This window comes from Rhodamnia argentea, chromosome 11 (genome assembly GCF_020921035.1).
Source record: "Rhodamnia argentea isolate NSW1041297 chromosome 11, ASM2092103v1, whole genome shotgun sequence".
Taxonomy (NCBI): Eukaryota; Viridiplantae; Streptophyta; class Magnoliopsida; order Myrtales; family Myrtaceae; genus Rhodamnia; species Rhodamnia argentea.
This window is the reverse complement of record NC_063160.1, coordinates 6537550-6552154: the sequence shown is the minus strand read 5'-3', so window position 1 is coordinate 6552154 and position 14605 is coordinate 6537550. Positions and strand designations below refer to the sequence as shown.

The 14605-nt window shown below is 38.4% G+C and overlaps 1 protein-coding gene across 1 annotated transcript; it reads right to left on the bottom strand.

The window, feature by feature from the left end:
- Nucleotides 1–1776: 1776 nt before the first annotated feature.
- On the bottom strand, nucleotides 1777–13249 carry LOC115742121 (casein kinase II subunit alpha-like). The gene is made up of 10 exons (XM_030676235.2): nucleotides 12773–13249; nucleotides 12281–12410; nucleotides 6969–7163; nucleotides 5296–5453; nucleotides 3530–3620; nucleotides 3064–3129; nucleotides 2892–2974; nucleotides 2662–2725; nucleotides 2499–2567; nucleotides 1777–2168 (listed from the first exon to the last, which is right to left on the bottom strand). Exons 1-10 carry the CDS (start codon nucleotides 13192–13194, stop codon nucleotides 2112–2114), a joined length of 1335 nt encoding a protein of 444 aa, XP_030532095.2. The 5' UTR covers nucleotides 13195–13249; the 3' UTR covers nucleotides 1777–2111.
- Between the last annotated feature and the right edge of the window lie 1356 nt (nucleotides 13250–14605).

Sequence of the window (14605 nt, the reverse complement as noted above, 5' to 3'; positions counted from 1 at the left end):
AGCCCACCATATTACTAATTTGCCACCAGTGGATAAGACAGGCAGGATAGAGAATTTTCGTATGTTAGGGGAAAAAAAAAACCCCATTTTCTGGTAAAAGAACAATCCTACTTATAGTAACTAATTCATTTCTATAAGTGGAAAAACACTTAAATTGCAAACTCAATTAAGCTTATGGCATATGAACAGTTTAAGATGTAGAATATCGGTTTGTGGATGAAAATATTGAGCTAAAAAGGGTTGATTCATTTATTTTCCGTGAATTGAACTCCGAAAAATCCAGAAAACACTTGGAAGGTTTTTTTTCATGAAACGAACAAAGCCATTGATGCACAAAGGAAAGTTGGAGAATTCGATGCAAGAGAGAGAATGAGAGCACTTGAATTTCCGCCGTTCTTTCACAATCCACTTTGATCTGTTCAAAAAAACTTTCAATCTTCAAAGGTGTTCGTTGGAAACTATCTCAGTCAAAATGCCATTGATGTGATCTCCTTGACCATTAGACCTGCTTTTTGCGTTCCTGTAATCTACCCGACATCCTTTTCTACTACCTTCACAAAGTTTGCAAAACTATGACGCGCCAATTTGAAACCCATTTTCTGGTAAAAGAACAATTTTACTTATAATAACCAATTGATTACTCAAGCTTGCCCAATTCAACACTTCAATTGCAAACTTAATTAAGCTTATGGTATATGAAAATTTTAAGATTTAGAATATTGGTTCGTGGATGAAAATATAGAGCTAAAAAGGCAGAAGAATCATCCTCTTGTGAAGGAAAAGTCAGAATAGGGATTAAGAAAAACGGACGCAACGCCTTTGCTATATGACGGCCTTTGCTGGCCCTCAACTCCTCAAAAAAGTAAAGTACCAAAAAGAAAAAGAAAGAAAAAAACCAAAAAAATAATTAAAAAATATATAGGTTAGCGTTAACCACGTTAACATTTTTAATCAAAATTGACCGGATGAACTCAATTGATGCCAAGACTAAAAGATTTATGACTAATCGGTCAAATCAAAAAGTTTGCCGCTAAATTAGTATCAATACAATAAATTTAGCACTTTTTTGTTACTTTTCCCTGCCTCAGACAGTAGAAACCCATTTGGTAAAATCAAACTGATTTCTTCATGTACCTTAGTTCCACGAACAAAAAATTTGGTATCGTTTGGAACTGATTACCTATGTTTTTACTCCTCCTTCCAGGATGGTTATGTTACTTTTGATTAGGGGATTGTCTTCGACACTTTTCATTGAACAAGTTACAACACAGCCACAACGCCATCAAGCGGATACATAATGGATGATCCTCGTAAGCTCTCGCAAATGGGGAGATGCGAGATGCAAAACCACCAAAGCATGTGCTGTCCTGTAAAAATCAGAATTGGTTCACCATTCTCCTCTCGATTCCAACATCCCCCTTGCCATATAGGAAGCTAATATTGTAGTCCTGGATGACAAAAGTTCACGAATCCAACTTTCCTCCAAGTAAATGTACCAATGCGGACTCTGGTTGTCATAATTTTCACCTTAAATAGCTTGATCCAATTCAAATTACCACCATTCAGCCACTTATACTTTCTGTGTCCAGGACTACACTAGGACGAGATAATTCAATTCACACACTCCAGTTTGATTCTTCGATTTCTTCAGACATTTCAGGCATTTCAGGTGTCCTTTGCAATGGCTGAACCACAGCAAGTATTGGACTAGAAAGATCTCCAAGAAAACCAGTGTCCAATGTTAAGCTGAGTATGATATAGACCCAAAAAAAAATGTTAAGCAGGGCATGAGAATAACACCATACAAGTTCTTGCCTTGAGTCAGGCCAAGGTTATTCACTTTTTAGCAACACAAGAAAGTTCCAATTTCAAACCACAAAGAGACTTTGAATATGCAAATCCACCGGGAGTCCCATTAGCCTGAACAAGTTCTCAGAAAAACGGAAAAAGAAGTAAAAATGAAAGGAATAAGCTGAATGTCTAATGACAAGGGTAACACATGTTTTGACTTCCAACCTGCAACCTCAGTTCACAGTCCGCTAAGGTTACTGAGAGAGGTCCCAACAATCAAAGGAGCCATACAAATCAAAGGCGCACAAAGCTTCAAACCGTTAGGCACGATTTCTACTGCTTTCCGCATTTCTTACTGGGTAAAAATAAGGATGAGCCTGCATGAGAGAGAACACGAGTTTTCACGAAATGATAAGACACAACCCCTTTAAAAAGCATCAAAAGCAATATGTTAATCTAATCTCACACACATTTTCTCTAGTCCAAAGGACAGCTGAAGCAATGTGACATGACCAGAAACACTTTAAAACAGTAACTTCATCACACACCGAGCCCTAAGTTTGGAAAATTATAATTCAAGCTACCAGCATATTCAAGCCAGAGCAACAGAAACACAACGTCAGACACTAAAAAGTGCACCAGTTCCTAAATAAAAGTCCCATTTTCAAAAAGTCCATGGCCTCTTTTGAAGTGGAATTGGATCATACCATTGCGTCCTTTGCAGTCGGCCTCTCCTGATGATCATATCGCAGCAACTTGTCCACAAAGTCAATGGCCTTCAACAAGAAAGGAACAGAACAAACCATAAGAGAATAATTCCTTAATAGAAAGATTTCAAATTGCCACACAATGCAACACAAATTGCTCTACCTCAGGAACAGCTAAATGTTGGTTGTCAACATTTATGAATTTTGACCATGGCTTCCGGCTATGTCTACAATTACACAAAGTAAAAAGGAAATCTCAGACACAACCAGAAATATCTTGAAAGAAAAAAAACAAAACAAAAAATGCACAAATTTATACAATGCAGATCCCAGCAAAATAACAACAATAATGATAACGATAACGACGACCATAATTTTGGTGATATGACCGACCTCCCAACAAGTGATGCAAGGTGTGGGTCAAGCTCTATACGATACTTGTTAAGGTAAGCATTTAGCTCATCAGTGCCAAGTACCTGTTGCAACATAGCAAAATATTGAGATTTATCTCTTTGTTGCTGCCACTTATTTGTTAAGCTATAGTCCAACCAATCAGTCTGTATACCTTGGCTATTTTGACCAGTTGATCATAATTATCATGCCCATAGAAGAATGGCTCCTTACGGAATATCTACATGGCACAAGCCTCACAGTTAGAATCGCAGAAGGCACTAGCACATAACCTGACTTCTCAAAATTGAAAATCCTTGTCACTTCATCTATGAAGATGTAAAATGCAAATGACTAATTTATTGTATCAACAAGAATTCTCTCAAAAAGAGATCGTGAAAGAACTTTCTAAATGTACATTTCCTGCAAGCAATACATGGATACATCCATATAGAACTTGCTCTCTTTCAATGAAGATCAACATATAAAGACTGACTACTGCCTTGGCACCTGACTAAAAAAATACCCATTTGAGACTGACATAAAGGCGACTCATGAAATATAACAATTTGGCATGGAAATAATTTATATAAATGAAAGACCGAGCAATGGATAATTAGATATGGTTCATGCATACTCACCATTCCTGCAAACATACACCCGAGGCTCCACAAATCTAAAGAGTAATCGTAATCCTGCAAATCAACAAGCAGCTCGGGTCCTTTGAAGTACCTACAAGAGTGGCATTAAGGTTTTAAGAGGGAATATAACTCACATCATGAATAAATAGACATAGCAAAAGGACAAAAAACACTGTCCATGCTTCTTAAAGTGCTGTGAACAGATTAAAAATTTACACAAGACCTGAACTATTTAACCATGAAGCTGTATTCTCAGTAACTCGTGATTGAAGTCTGCAGATATCACTTGAACAATGTCAATGGGCATCCCAAGCAGGAAAATGTACTGTGCCTTATGAAATTGGCACTCTATATCAACTTGCCGTTGAAACTTATTTTGTTTCACTTTGCCAATTCATATTTTTCATAATCTGCACGAGATCAACCCACATCCTCATTTGCAATTTTTTATAGGATCAGTACAACCACTATTAGGACCTTTACCAAGAGGTTCCCAATGCACTAACTACACTTAATGACACTAACAAGAAGGATGTCAATAAGGTAAACTGGCACGAGTTGTGCAGGGGGAAAGTGATCACGCTAATTAAGTTCAAAGGACAGAGATATAGGGGAGTCATTCAAACTCAAGAGACAGTGAATTTTTGAAATTTCAAATCCTTTGCTTCAGGTTCCCAAGGGTCACATCCTTGCTCTTTCCTTCTGCATGTATTTAGCTAAAAGGCTCTGCCTCGCAGGTTAGACATAGGCAAATCACCTATAATCAATTCTTGACGTCTGGTCCTCCAGATTAAAGCAAAATGCCATACTGCTTTCTTGCAATCATAACTCACAAGATATTACATTAAACTGGACGTATGGAACCATTTTGCAAATGCTAGTGACATATTAGCCTTCAATTGGTATTTGATGACATGACAATAATACTTAGCAACCTAAATTAACCATCAAGATATATTCCTAGCTGTCAACCAAAAGTTCAACACCTTGCTAAAATTCTCTGTATCTTCCACAACCAAATTATGCAAATTTCTCAAAGAAAATAATGGCATATAGAGTTAGCCATGAATCCATGATCCAAAGTTGAATCACTGCACAACACAAAATAAGTTTCCAAAAAATTAGTCAAAATCTTAAAATTTTCCACATCCATGATAAGTCAGTTTGAATCCCTCCCTCCTCCTTCTCACTTAAACTCAATCCCTAGCATTAACAGTCATCACTGGCCTTGAGTTTCTGCCACCAATAGCAAACTTGTCAGCAATGCCTCATATGTTACCCACCTGAATCTTTTTAATTCTCAAAACTCGTCTGAAATGCCCATCTAATTGCTTTGCCAATCCACATAATTAGCTACAATTGTTTCCTACAGATGCTATTAAAGTCTAAAGTAAAAGCCAAATTTCAGCTTTTGTAAAAAATGAGTAACAGAAATGACCCTTTGCTTAAGGCATTAGTCAGTTGAACATGATTACAAAATAACTAAAGAATCCGACAAATTGAGACAATTAATGTAGTGAGCAAATTGAAAGAATGAAAGAACATAGCTTGACAAACTCAAATTTTTGGAATGCAAAGTGTAACCAAACCAAATAAAAACAAACAAAAGATTCCTTTCACCTCCAAAATTATAAATTAACATGGCTAGAATTTGTCAACAATCAATCGTATGACTGAGAAAGGAAGACACCATTCTAATAATTCAGAGAGATAAGACACGCATTTATTAAAATCCACCAACTATGACAATAAAAGAGAAGCAAAACCTGGAAGCAACGCGAACATTGTATTCTTTTCCTGGATGATAAAACTCAGCGAGGCCCCAGTCTATAAGACGAAGTTTACGCTGCTCATGATCAATCATGACATTATGTGGCTTGACATCACGATGCATAATCCCTTGTGAGTGGCAATAGTCCAATGCCTGATCATGTTTATCACCCCAAAAAAAGAAGTACAACATTAGTAAACAAGACATAACAAGCTAGCCAAAAGTAAGCAACTCTGTTACTTTTCGACCCTAAGGGAAGGCACTGCACCCTCCTTTCCGCACCAACCCCAGTCCCCTCCCTCCTCTTCCATTTTGTACTTGTGTTTGGGGGTGGGGACGAACGACAACAATGTTGACTTATCCTTAAAGGCCGTGCATGAAGAACCAGAGTACAAATTTCCAAGAGTGACTAGGCTTTCTTCAATTGTTATAGATCAGCGACAAGGTAATGTCCTCAACATTTTTGAGTGCTCCTATCACTACATATGAAAAAAAATGTGTACCTATATACAAAAGTTAATAGAAGAGGCTATTATATAGGAAAAATTCAGCTTTCAGCCCCTTTACTTTCACGTTCTTTCTATCAAGTCCCTATAGCTTTAATTTGTCTAATGAAATTACTCTAGTTTCACACATTTTCTAATAAAGTGCCTCCAACACCAAATCCGACCAAATTTAGTTGATATGACCATCGGAATAAAAAATTTCCAATGCGGGTCTCCACATTGGCTTAACTTTATCCACGTCACACTCCAACATTATCTACACTGGCTTAATTTTTTCACCTAAATCCATATTGGCATCAACACAATTTCGCCTCATCATACTTTGGCAACGTTGACATTCACATCAGTTGAATTTGGTCGGATTTTATGTCAAAGGGATGTGATTAGAAAAATTGTCATAGTAGAAAGATTTGATAAGACAAATTAAAAGTATCGAGACCTAATTAGAAAAGCATGAAAGTTTAGGACGAAAAGTATAATTTTTCTTATTATATAAAGAGCTAATGCAAGTGTGGCTTTGTACCTCCAATACATTTGGTAGGAGGTATATGTCCCCAAAAAGGTTAACTAGGACAATGTTCACCTCTTACGGTCCAAACAGTAACTATTTCCGAAGAAATTCAGATGGTGAGATGCCAACATCGAAAGGGAGACTTCAACTTGTGGTTTTGGATTTAATTAATGCGTAGTAACAACATCCCTTGAAACATCAATTATGAAAACTTAAATTATATCTTTTCTAGTTCTCTATCTTTGTAACTACCAAATGTCAGACTCATAGTTTCCTAAACCAAGTTCACCCAAGCTAAGCAAAAGGCAAAACCACCCATATCAATTCTAAAGGATTGCAATAAGGTATCAATGCTTTATGCAACTGGTGGGCTTTTAACCATCACATTGTTATAAATATCAAGAGTATCAGTTACAATAAAACAAGTCATAAGGTTCTTCACTACTTACATTTGATAGAAAGACCGTAATCAAAACAAATCTAAAGTTCCAGGCTTAAACTACTAGGCAGCACTTATATTCGACAACAAGAGCCCAAGAAACAAGTAGAGAAAACAAGCTAAGGACAAAAGCAATTCTAAATGTGCAGGAGCCTGTGCCCGCGCACGCACGAGAGAGAGAGAGAGAGAGAGAGAGAGAGAGAGAGACTTGCCTTTAAAAGTTCATAAATATAATAGCGAATGTCATAGTCAGAAAGGTTTGGATATAACACTTTGAAATCTGTGTTATTGACATATTCAAAGATCAGACTTGGGGTCTTCGATTGCTGATCTCTAACAATATCAAGCAACTTCACGATATTAGGTCCACCACAAAGGTTTTGCAATATTTTGATCTCCCTCTTAATCTGCACATAGTACAAAAAGAATACTTACTATAGATTCACAATCGTCATGCATTCTGTCTCAACAGGACTATCATAAAAAAAATACACCTATACATGGTAATAAACTGGCTGAAGAATGCTGGCCTGCTTTTAAATGAAAAGCATTTATTCATCTATAACACTGTAAATAATTACCCAAAACATATTTGCTCTCGCTCATCCATCACCAATTATAAAAGATCTCTTCTTTAAACATGAACCAAGTGTTCCTACTGCAAAATGTTCATATAAGTAGAAGTTTCAATGAAAGACTTTCATAATTTACCTTGCCGAATCAGAGTGGGGAGCTACCCTAGCACATAGGAGAATACTCTAGTTTCTTACTAGCCCCTTCAGGTTTACAGGGTTTGACCCCTTGTAGTTACAGAAAGTTCTTCCTTTAATGTGACCTGTGGCTCTTAACTTGTGCTCCCCTAAGCCCTAAAGGTGGCCATATCACAGTCTAAAGATTGCATAAAAAGGTAATTTATCTTCTTCTTTTTTGCATTGAACTGTAATAACTATTATCCACAAAAGGCACCAAGGGGATGCCAACCCATGTACAAAATTATCTACAGGATAAGGAGTCTAAAAGGTCAATGATAGCACTTAAATCAAGACTCGTGGTACGTGTGATCCAGAACTTCAAAGTAAGAAACCAAGAATCAAAAATTTTCCAAACTGGCTTTCACGGTTATAAAAAATTCTCCTATTCCTCTCCCACCAAATCAGCCTAAAAGTTGCTAGAAGGATCAAGCGAATATCTCTCTCCTCTCTTTGCTAGGATAGATGCCCAACCAAGCTCCTAAATCTTCTTCGACCGACTCTGCACTCACCAACTAAAAATCCAAAACTGACATGACCAGATCCCAAAAGCACCCCAACCAACAATAACATAGTAGATGGCGTTCAACAGATTTCCACTGCCTGTTTACAAAGGCAACACCAGCTGGGGATCCAAAATTCCAAACCATTTTCAAAGGGAAGCAACCTTCCCAAGAAAAGAAAAACCAAAACCTTTACTGGAGCTCCGGAAAAAGATGTAGAGCAACCATTTATCATGATAAATAAAGATGCTGAAGAGATGCATTTAGATATCCAGTTCCTCCAGGTGACACCAAAACCATTCTCTCCAATATATACAAGAGGCATTGCTATGAAAGCCGCATCAAGAATTTTGGTATCCCTCAGTAAAAACATTCTGAAATTTTCCAACCACCTTTGAGATCACCTTCTTCAATCTTTGTGCAAGGACCTTGGCCAAAATTTAAAAGCTCCCCAACTGAACTGGTTGGCCTTAACTCCTTTGTGTCCTACTTCCCACTTTCATTCAGATTAAGGACAACAAAACTAGATTCATGTGAAGTTCCGAATAAAAGCCCAGATCGAGTCATTCATCTCTTGTCCTTTTCAAAAGTTCGTCCCTCAATTATCACTTTGCTCCGTTTTATGCGCATTTGCTATTTTGTGGAAAATCTTGTGTTTTTATCTCCTCTTAGCCAACGTTCGATATCTGTGATGCCAAGCAATCTCATCCAGCAAAAGCAACTAAGGTAGTTCAGCTTTGGCACATCCTCTCTTTTCTCTCTCCCACCGAGTCACCTTTGAATCTCCATATCAACCACTAAATAATTTCATTCATCAACTCATCCTTCATCCTCGAAGAACTATCAAACCCTTCCTTCTTCCAACCTTGAAACTTCTTCTACCAAGCTTTCAGCTTCGAAGATAAGATCATACTAGCAATGCCCGACTCAGCTATTTAGACCAGCTGTCCTTACAAGCTCATAAAGACCTTCCACCTTGAGCCACTTGTTTCCAAAAAAACAAGCAAGTAGGACCCCAATTACACCCGCTGATTCCAACAACACAGCATGATGATCAGAGGTTGGTCTTGGCAGAAGGCATTACTTAAGCTTGGGGCAAAAATCATCCCAATCTTGAGATAACAAGAATCTATCCGACCTTAAAAAAAGGAGGAAAGTCCAGAAAACTTGACCAAGTGAAATTACCTGCACTAGAGGGATGTCGAGGAGCTCATTCTCAAAAACATAACCTCGGAACTCCATATTGCCCAGACTTCCCACTGTCACCCCTATCCCTCATGATCAGAAAAGACAAGGTTGAATCCCCCCAAAATCCAAGGAAAACACCACCTCTCCCTGCTCTCATTAAGCTCTTCACAAAGTTGGTTTCTCACCGCTCCCTCATTCCAAGTCCATAGATCCCAGAGAAAACAAAATCAAAGTTGTTGGACATCAAGCAAAAATTGCAAGAGATAGAGTACAGAACCTGACACATAACTCCTCAATCACACTACAAGCGAGTCCCACAGAATTCAAGTACCATAGATCCCAGAGAAAACAAAACAAAGTTGTCGGACAGCAAGTGTAATTTGCAAGAGATATAGAGCCTGACACATAAGTTATGTAGCACCGACATGCTCCCTAGGCCGTCGTGCGTGTGTTGGACACGTGCCGGTGTCCGACACACTTCCGACAAGTTTACACTACAAGTGAGTCCCACAAAATTAAAGTACCACTGGAGATTCCTATGGCAGATAAGTGAATCCACTTCTTAGTTCTCAACAGCCAAATGGATCGCACAAGCTCCTCAGAATTATTTTTTTATTTTTTATTTTTGTTTCGTTTAAGCAAACAATATCTACCCATCAGTCATTCAAAATTCTTTTTTATTTTTGTTTCCTTTTTTTATTTGATATTATAATAAGGATGTACAATAGATAAAATCTTAAGTAAGAACATTGCAAAATTTAGCAAATAAAAAGAAAGGCCTTTTTAACGTCCTGGATTATTAGATAGGAATCCAAAGATGAAGAGAGACAAAAAAAAAAAAAAATCGCTACTGTGTAAACAAAGGGTTTGAGAGTAAGTTTTGAGTTCATGAAGAAACACTACTAGCTCCCTGGCCACTGTCTTCCGCTGACTTAACCTTCCCATAGTTAACTGCAAATCCCTACATTCTATTCTCCCCAATTTAGTCAAATCCCCTTCTCATACTACCAGGCTCTTTCCTGGATTTGTCCTTCGCTTCCTACTTCCTTTTCTCAATATCTTCAAAAATTTAAAAGCCCTCTTATCCTGAAAAGGAGACCCCTACTATTCTACTCACCAATTTGATCCTGCAAACAGCACAATCAGAAACTTTAGCCGGAGACTGTTCATCCAAAACGTGTGACTGTAACAAGTCCATCTTCCCACAAAAAGCACTCCCGATGTGCCCATCAACAAAAGGCGCCAGGGCAAGAGATTCATCTTCTCTGCTATTATCTATGGCTTGGGCAAGGGTAGTTCTCTTCAAAGGTGACAGTAGGCCACCATTTCAAAATCCAGCGAATCAGCTTTCAAGGATCCCAAGCAGTCAGGTGGGGTTTCAACCACCTCTCCCTTGTCTGGAAAGAGCTCTCCCGGTTCCAAATCTCATTCCACCCTTCCATTAAAAAATTGAACTAAAGGAGAAAGCAAGCTCAATCATTCATCATGAAAACAGAGAATGAGAATGCTCGCTGAACAATTCCCCCTCCATGATTGGGCTACGGCTTACCCTCAAGTTCTGAAAAATCTTTCAACAGGAATGATACATTTCCCATTCAACTTTCTGCATTCTACGAAAGCTTTTTTCTTGTTGACAGAACCTGCTTTACCAACAGCATTACCAAGAACCTGAAAGCTTCGGGATGTTCATTAATTCTACCAAGTCTAACAACTTGACAATCATTTTGAAAATGATTTTCCTAGTTTCTTCCTACTCCCTTGTGAAACAAAGGCTCTTTAGCACTACTGCAGCACTACTTTCCTTTCAAGAGTTCCCCCACAATGAGAGCCATGGCCCAAGGAAACATCCTGGTTTGCTTTCTCACGCACTTGATCTCTGTCCGCCCCAAAAGGAGCTCCAGAGAACTCAGATTTCAAGTGGTTGGTGCCGACCGGTTTGAGAAACCTATAACAACGTCCAAGTGCTCCAGAGTCCAAACAAAGACCACTAGCGCCTTGCTTTTTTCCCTTTGAGGAAGACGAGAGGACGTGAGCCTCCTTGGCTTATCTCTGTCAGCAAAAGCATTCTCACTCTACTAGAGAGAGAGGGAGGGAAGGAGAGAAAGTACCCTATTTATTGCCCCAAATTTCCAAGTCCAGGGCCTTTTCCGTAGTTCTTACAAAAACAAACTTCAACATTTCACCAACCATCAACTTCTGCCAAACAAGGAAAATGGACACACAGCGATTTCTAAAATGCTTCGTATTTTCATAACATCTATCCAGGAATTATACTTACCATTTCTATTATCACACGAAGATTGACCAAAAGAGTAGAAAGTCATTCTCCAATTGACCAACATTTAAGGACTCACATATGATCAGAGAGTATACTTGAGAAACAAGTACAACCAGTAAACAGAAATCTCAACAAGCTGTACTTTACCTTCTTTTGCTGGTAAACAAAGTGCAACCTAAGTTATGGCTATACAAGCATTTTCTTAAAGCAAGATGCTCCATTTGAATATCAACCGACTCACTTGAAGACGGGCTTATAATTCAATTCTTTGAACAGCATAAGAGTAGAACAGCATAAACAAAAGATATCAGGGTTACACCATGAGAAGACAATCAACAGAAAAATTGCAATTTAAAACCAGGGGTCTGACCTAACTCTGAGACTATAGTGTAATACTGTAGCGAAACCACCACAGCTCCTATACGTAGCAATGTTAAGCATGCAATCCTCTACTGAGAATCTTTAAAAATGTGTTTTGAACTTCACAATAGGAAGTTCGAAAAACTACAGGATTGCCAATGGAACACTAAAAGAAGTTGATACAGAGATAATTAGAGCTAAACAAGTTTCCAGCGTCAACATCGTAGCTAGAGACAGCTACAAGTACTTTCTCCACATAAGAACCAGGACAAAAAGCAAAAGAGGTCAGAACTTGCCCCCCCTAATCCCAAATAAGGGGGTCCCACAGTGCTTACTTTCTGCAATCAACCACTTCGCTACATGATTATAAATTTGCTTCAAATTTCCGATGCACGCTAAAACCAAAAATGAACCCTAAGCATTCTAGAGATGCAAAAAGCACAGACCTTTTTCTTTTTGACAGGCTTGAGAATCTTAATAATGCATTTCTCGCTGTCCGTGCAGTGAACACCTTCAAACACCTCGCTGTATTTGCCCCTCCCAACCTTCCTCACAACTTCATAATCATCTTGCTCCCTGCAAAGCAAGAATATCCGGGAAATAAATTACAAATTGAAATCCAAAGCCCAGCATACAGGCAGAAAAGTGTGATCATTCTCCTAGTTCTTGACAAGGAGCGAGTCAGGCTACCTTGTTATACCAGAAACCCACTTAAGCAAAAATCTTTCACCTTTCCCTTACCAATTACAACCCTAGCATTCGTTTTAGTCCTCTTCCATTCAAAATTTCCATGAACCGACCAGAAAAAAGAAAACCAAATGGATAAGACTAAAACTCTCGGCCTCGCTCCGGCGTCCTTATAACAACATCAATCAACGAGGGGGACCTAATCAAGCTCGATGTCTCAGCAAAACAAACAAGGGAAGAAGCATCGATACCCCCACTGAACAGTCAGCGACTCGTAATCCCAGTACTCTTTCGGACGGATCACATTGATGTCGGCGTAAACCCTGGCCTTGGAGGCGGCGCCAGGGCGCCGCGTGGCCTTCCCGATCTTCTGCGCCAGGGTTTCCGGCGGCGAGAGCTGGCGAGCGAGGCGGGGGTGGGTCGCCGGCGGGTGGTGGCGCTTCGGGTGGTCGTTGGGCGGAGAGAGCGGGGCGTGCGAAGAGATGCGACGGCCGGCGGCAAGAACCGGAGGGAGGGGGAGGGGGGGGGCGAGGGAGGGGCGAGGGGGAAGGGCGGAGAAGGAGAAGGAGAAGGAGGAGGAGAAGGAGAGGAAGGAAGAGAGGAGGGAGCGTCGGCGTTGGAAATGGCGTGGAGAGGGAAGAGTGAATTGATGAAGTAATGGCCTTATGGCCATCAAAATCCGCTCTCTTTCAGTGTAAAGAGGACGACGATTATGGTGCCCCCCTTTTGCATAACCCTCCCCGGTCACCTTCCTCCCCCTTTTTTTTTTTTTCCCTTTTTTCTTTTTTCTTTTTCTTCCCTTGTTTTTTTTTTTTTTTTTTTTTTTTAAGAACAAATGAGTTGAAAGTCCTGAAATTTGTCGCGAAAGTATAATTAAATCTTAAAATTTTAAGTTTTAAAACTTGTACATAAGTGCGATTAAGTCATAAAACTTTTCAAAAGTGCAATCAAGTTCTAAAAATTTGTTAAATTGATGAAATCAAGTCTTTTTGTTAATTGTACTTTTTGAATATTTTAGAACTCAATTGCTCTTTCACTCTAAGCTTTTAAGACTTAATTGCATCTTTTGAAAATCTTAGAACCCAGTTACACTTTCACGACAAATTATAAGACTTCATTGTACTTTTTTAAAATTCTAAAACTTAACTACAATTTCATATTAAATTTTACGACTTTTAGTATACTTATTCTTATTTCTGAAGTTTTTTCTTTTTTTGGGTGTTCCTAACTTTGGTTTCTCTCCTTATTTTATTGCTTTCAATGGAGAGGCATCGCTTTGCCCTTTTCTTTCCTTCTTGGCTCAAAAATGAAAAATACCGTTCTCTCTCTTTCTTTAGAAAAGCAAAAGTCCTCATCTTCTTTACCCTGCATTACTTGTTTTCCGTGAAGAGAAATTTATTTGTTATCGTACCGAAATCGAGAGAGGGGGTATGCTAGTGTGCTCACCATGTGACACTGAATTTGGTCACGAGGCCGACGAACTATATTGCGTAACGGCGCCACATAGACTGCATCAAATCAAGCATGAAGGAGAATGAATTAGAGGTTTTTACGATTTGATTTTATAGTTAAAAATTGTGCTGTATTTATTGAAATTAATTCAATTTAATAGGTACATACTTATATTTGTATATCTATTGCAATCTAACTTTTATAGGAAGCTTTATTTGTGTACAAACAAGTATGTTTCTGAGCATAGTTGGTCAATAAATAAGTTGACGAATGTAATAATATGTTTACGAACATACACCCATGCGGAGGAGCGCGTGGTATTCTTTTGCCTCGTCATCCTCATTTAAACAACAAATTTTTAGCTTATCGATTTGTCATTTACCAATGTCGTCGATCTTATGATTTCAGTTTGATAGTATTAGAAAAAAGAATCTTGAAGTAAATTCTTAAAAAAGATATGTTAGTCTGAAAAGATAACATGATAGTAAAATTATCTTGAAAAGTTTATCTCTTTCGATTTGACATTAGAAAAAAAAAATAGATGATATCCTTAAATAACATAGGTGTATATATACAAAACTTATATCTATATATATATATATATATATATATATATCCCATGTCCGCGATAT

What these genes read in the sequence shown, in the direction of transcription:
- LOC115742121 (XM_030676235.2), bottom strand. Translation starts at nt 13,194, where the DNA reads ATGGCCATAAGGCCATTACTTCATCAATTCACTCTTCCCTCTCCACGC. An exon ending in AGCCTGTCAAAAAGAAAAAG is followed by an intron (nt 7,164 to 12,280) that starts GTCTGTGCTTTT and finishes TACTATGTGCAG; the next exon opens with ATTAAGAGGGAGATCAAAAT. An exon ending in ATATTTATGAACTTTTAAAG is followed by an intron (nt 5,454 to 6,968) that starts GCAAGTCTCTCT and finishes AAACATGATCAG; the next exon opens with GCATTGGACTATTGCCACTC.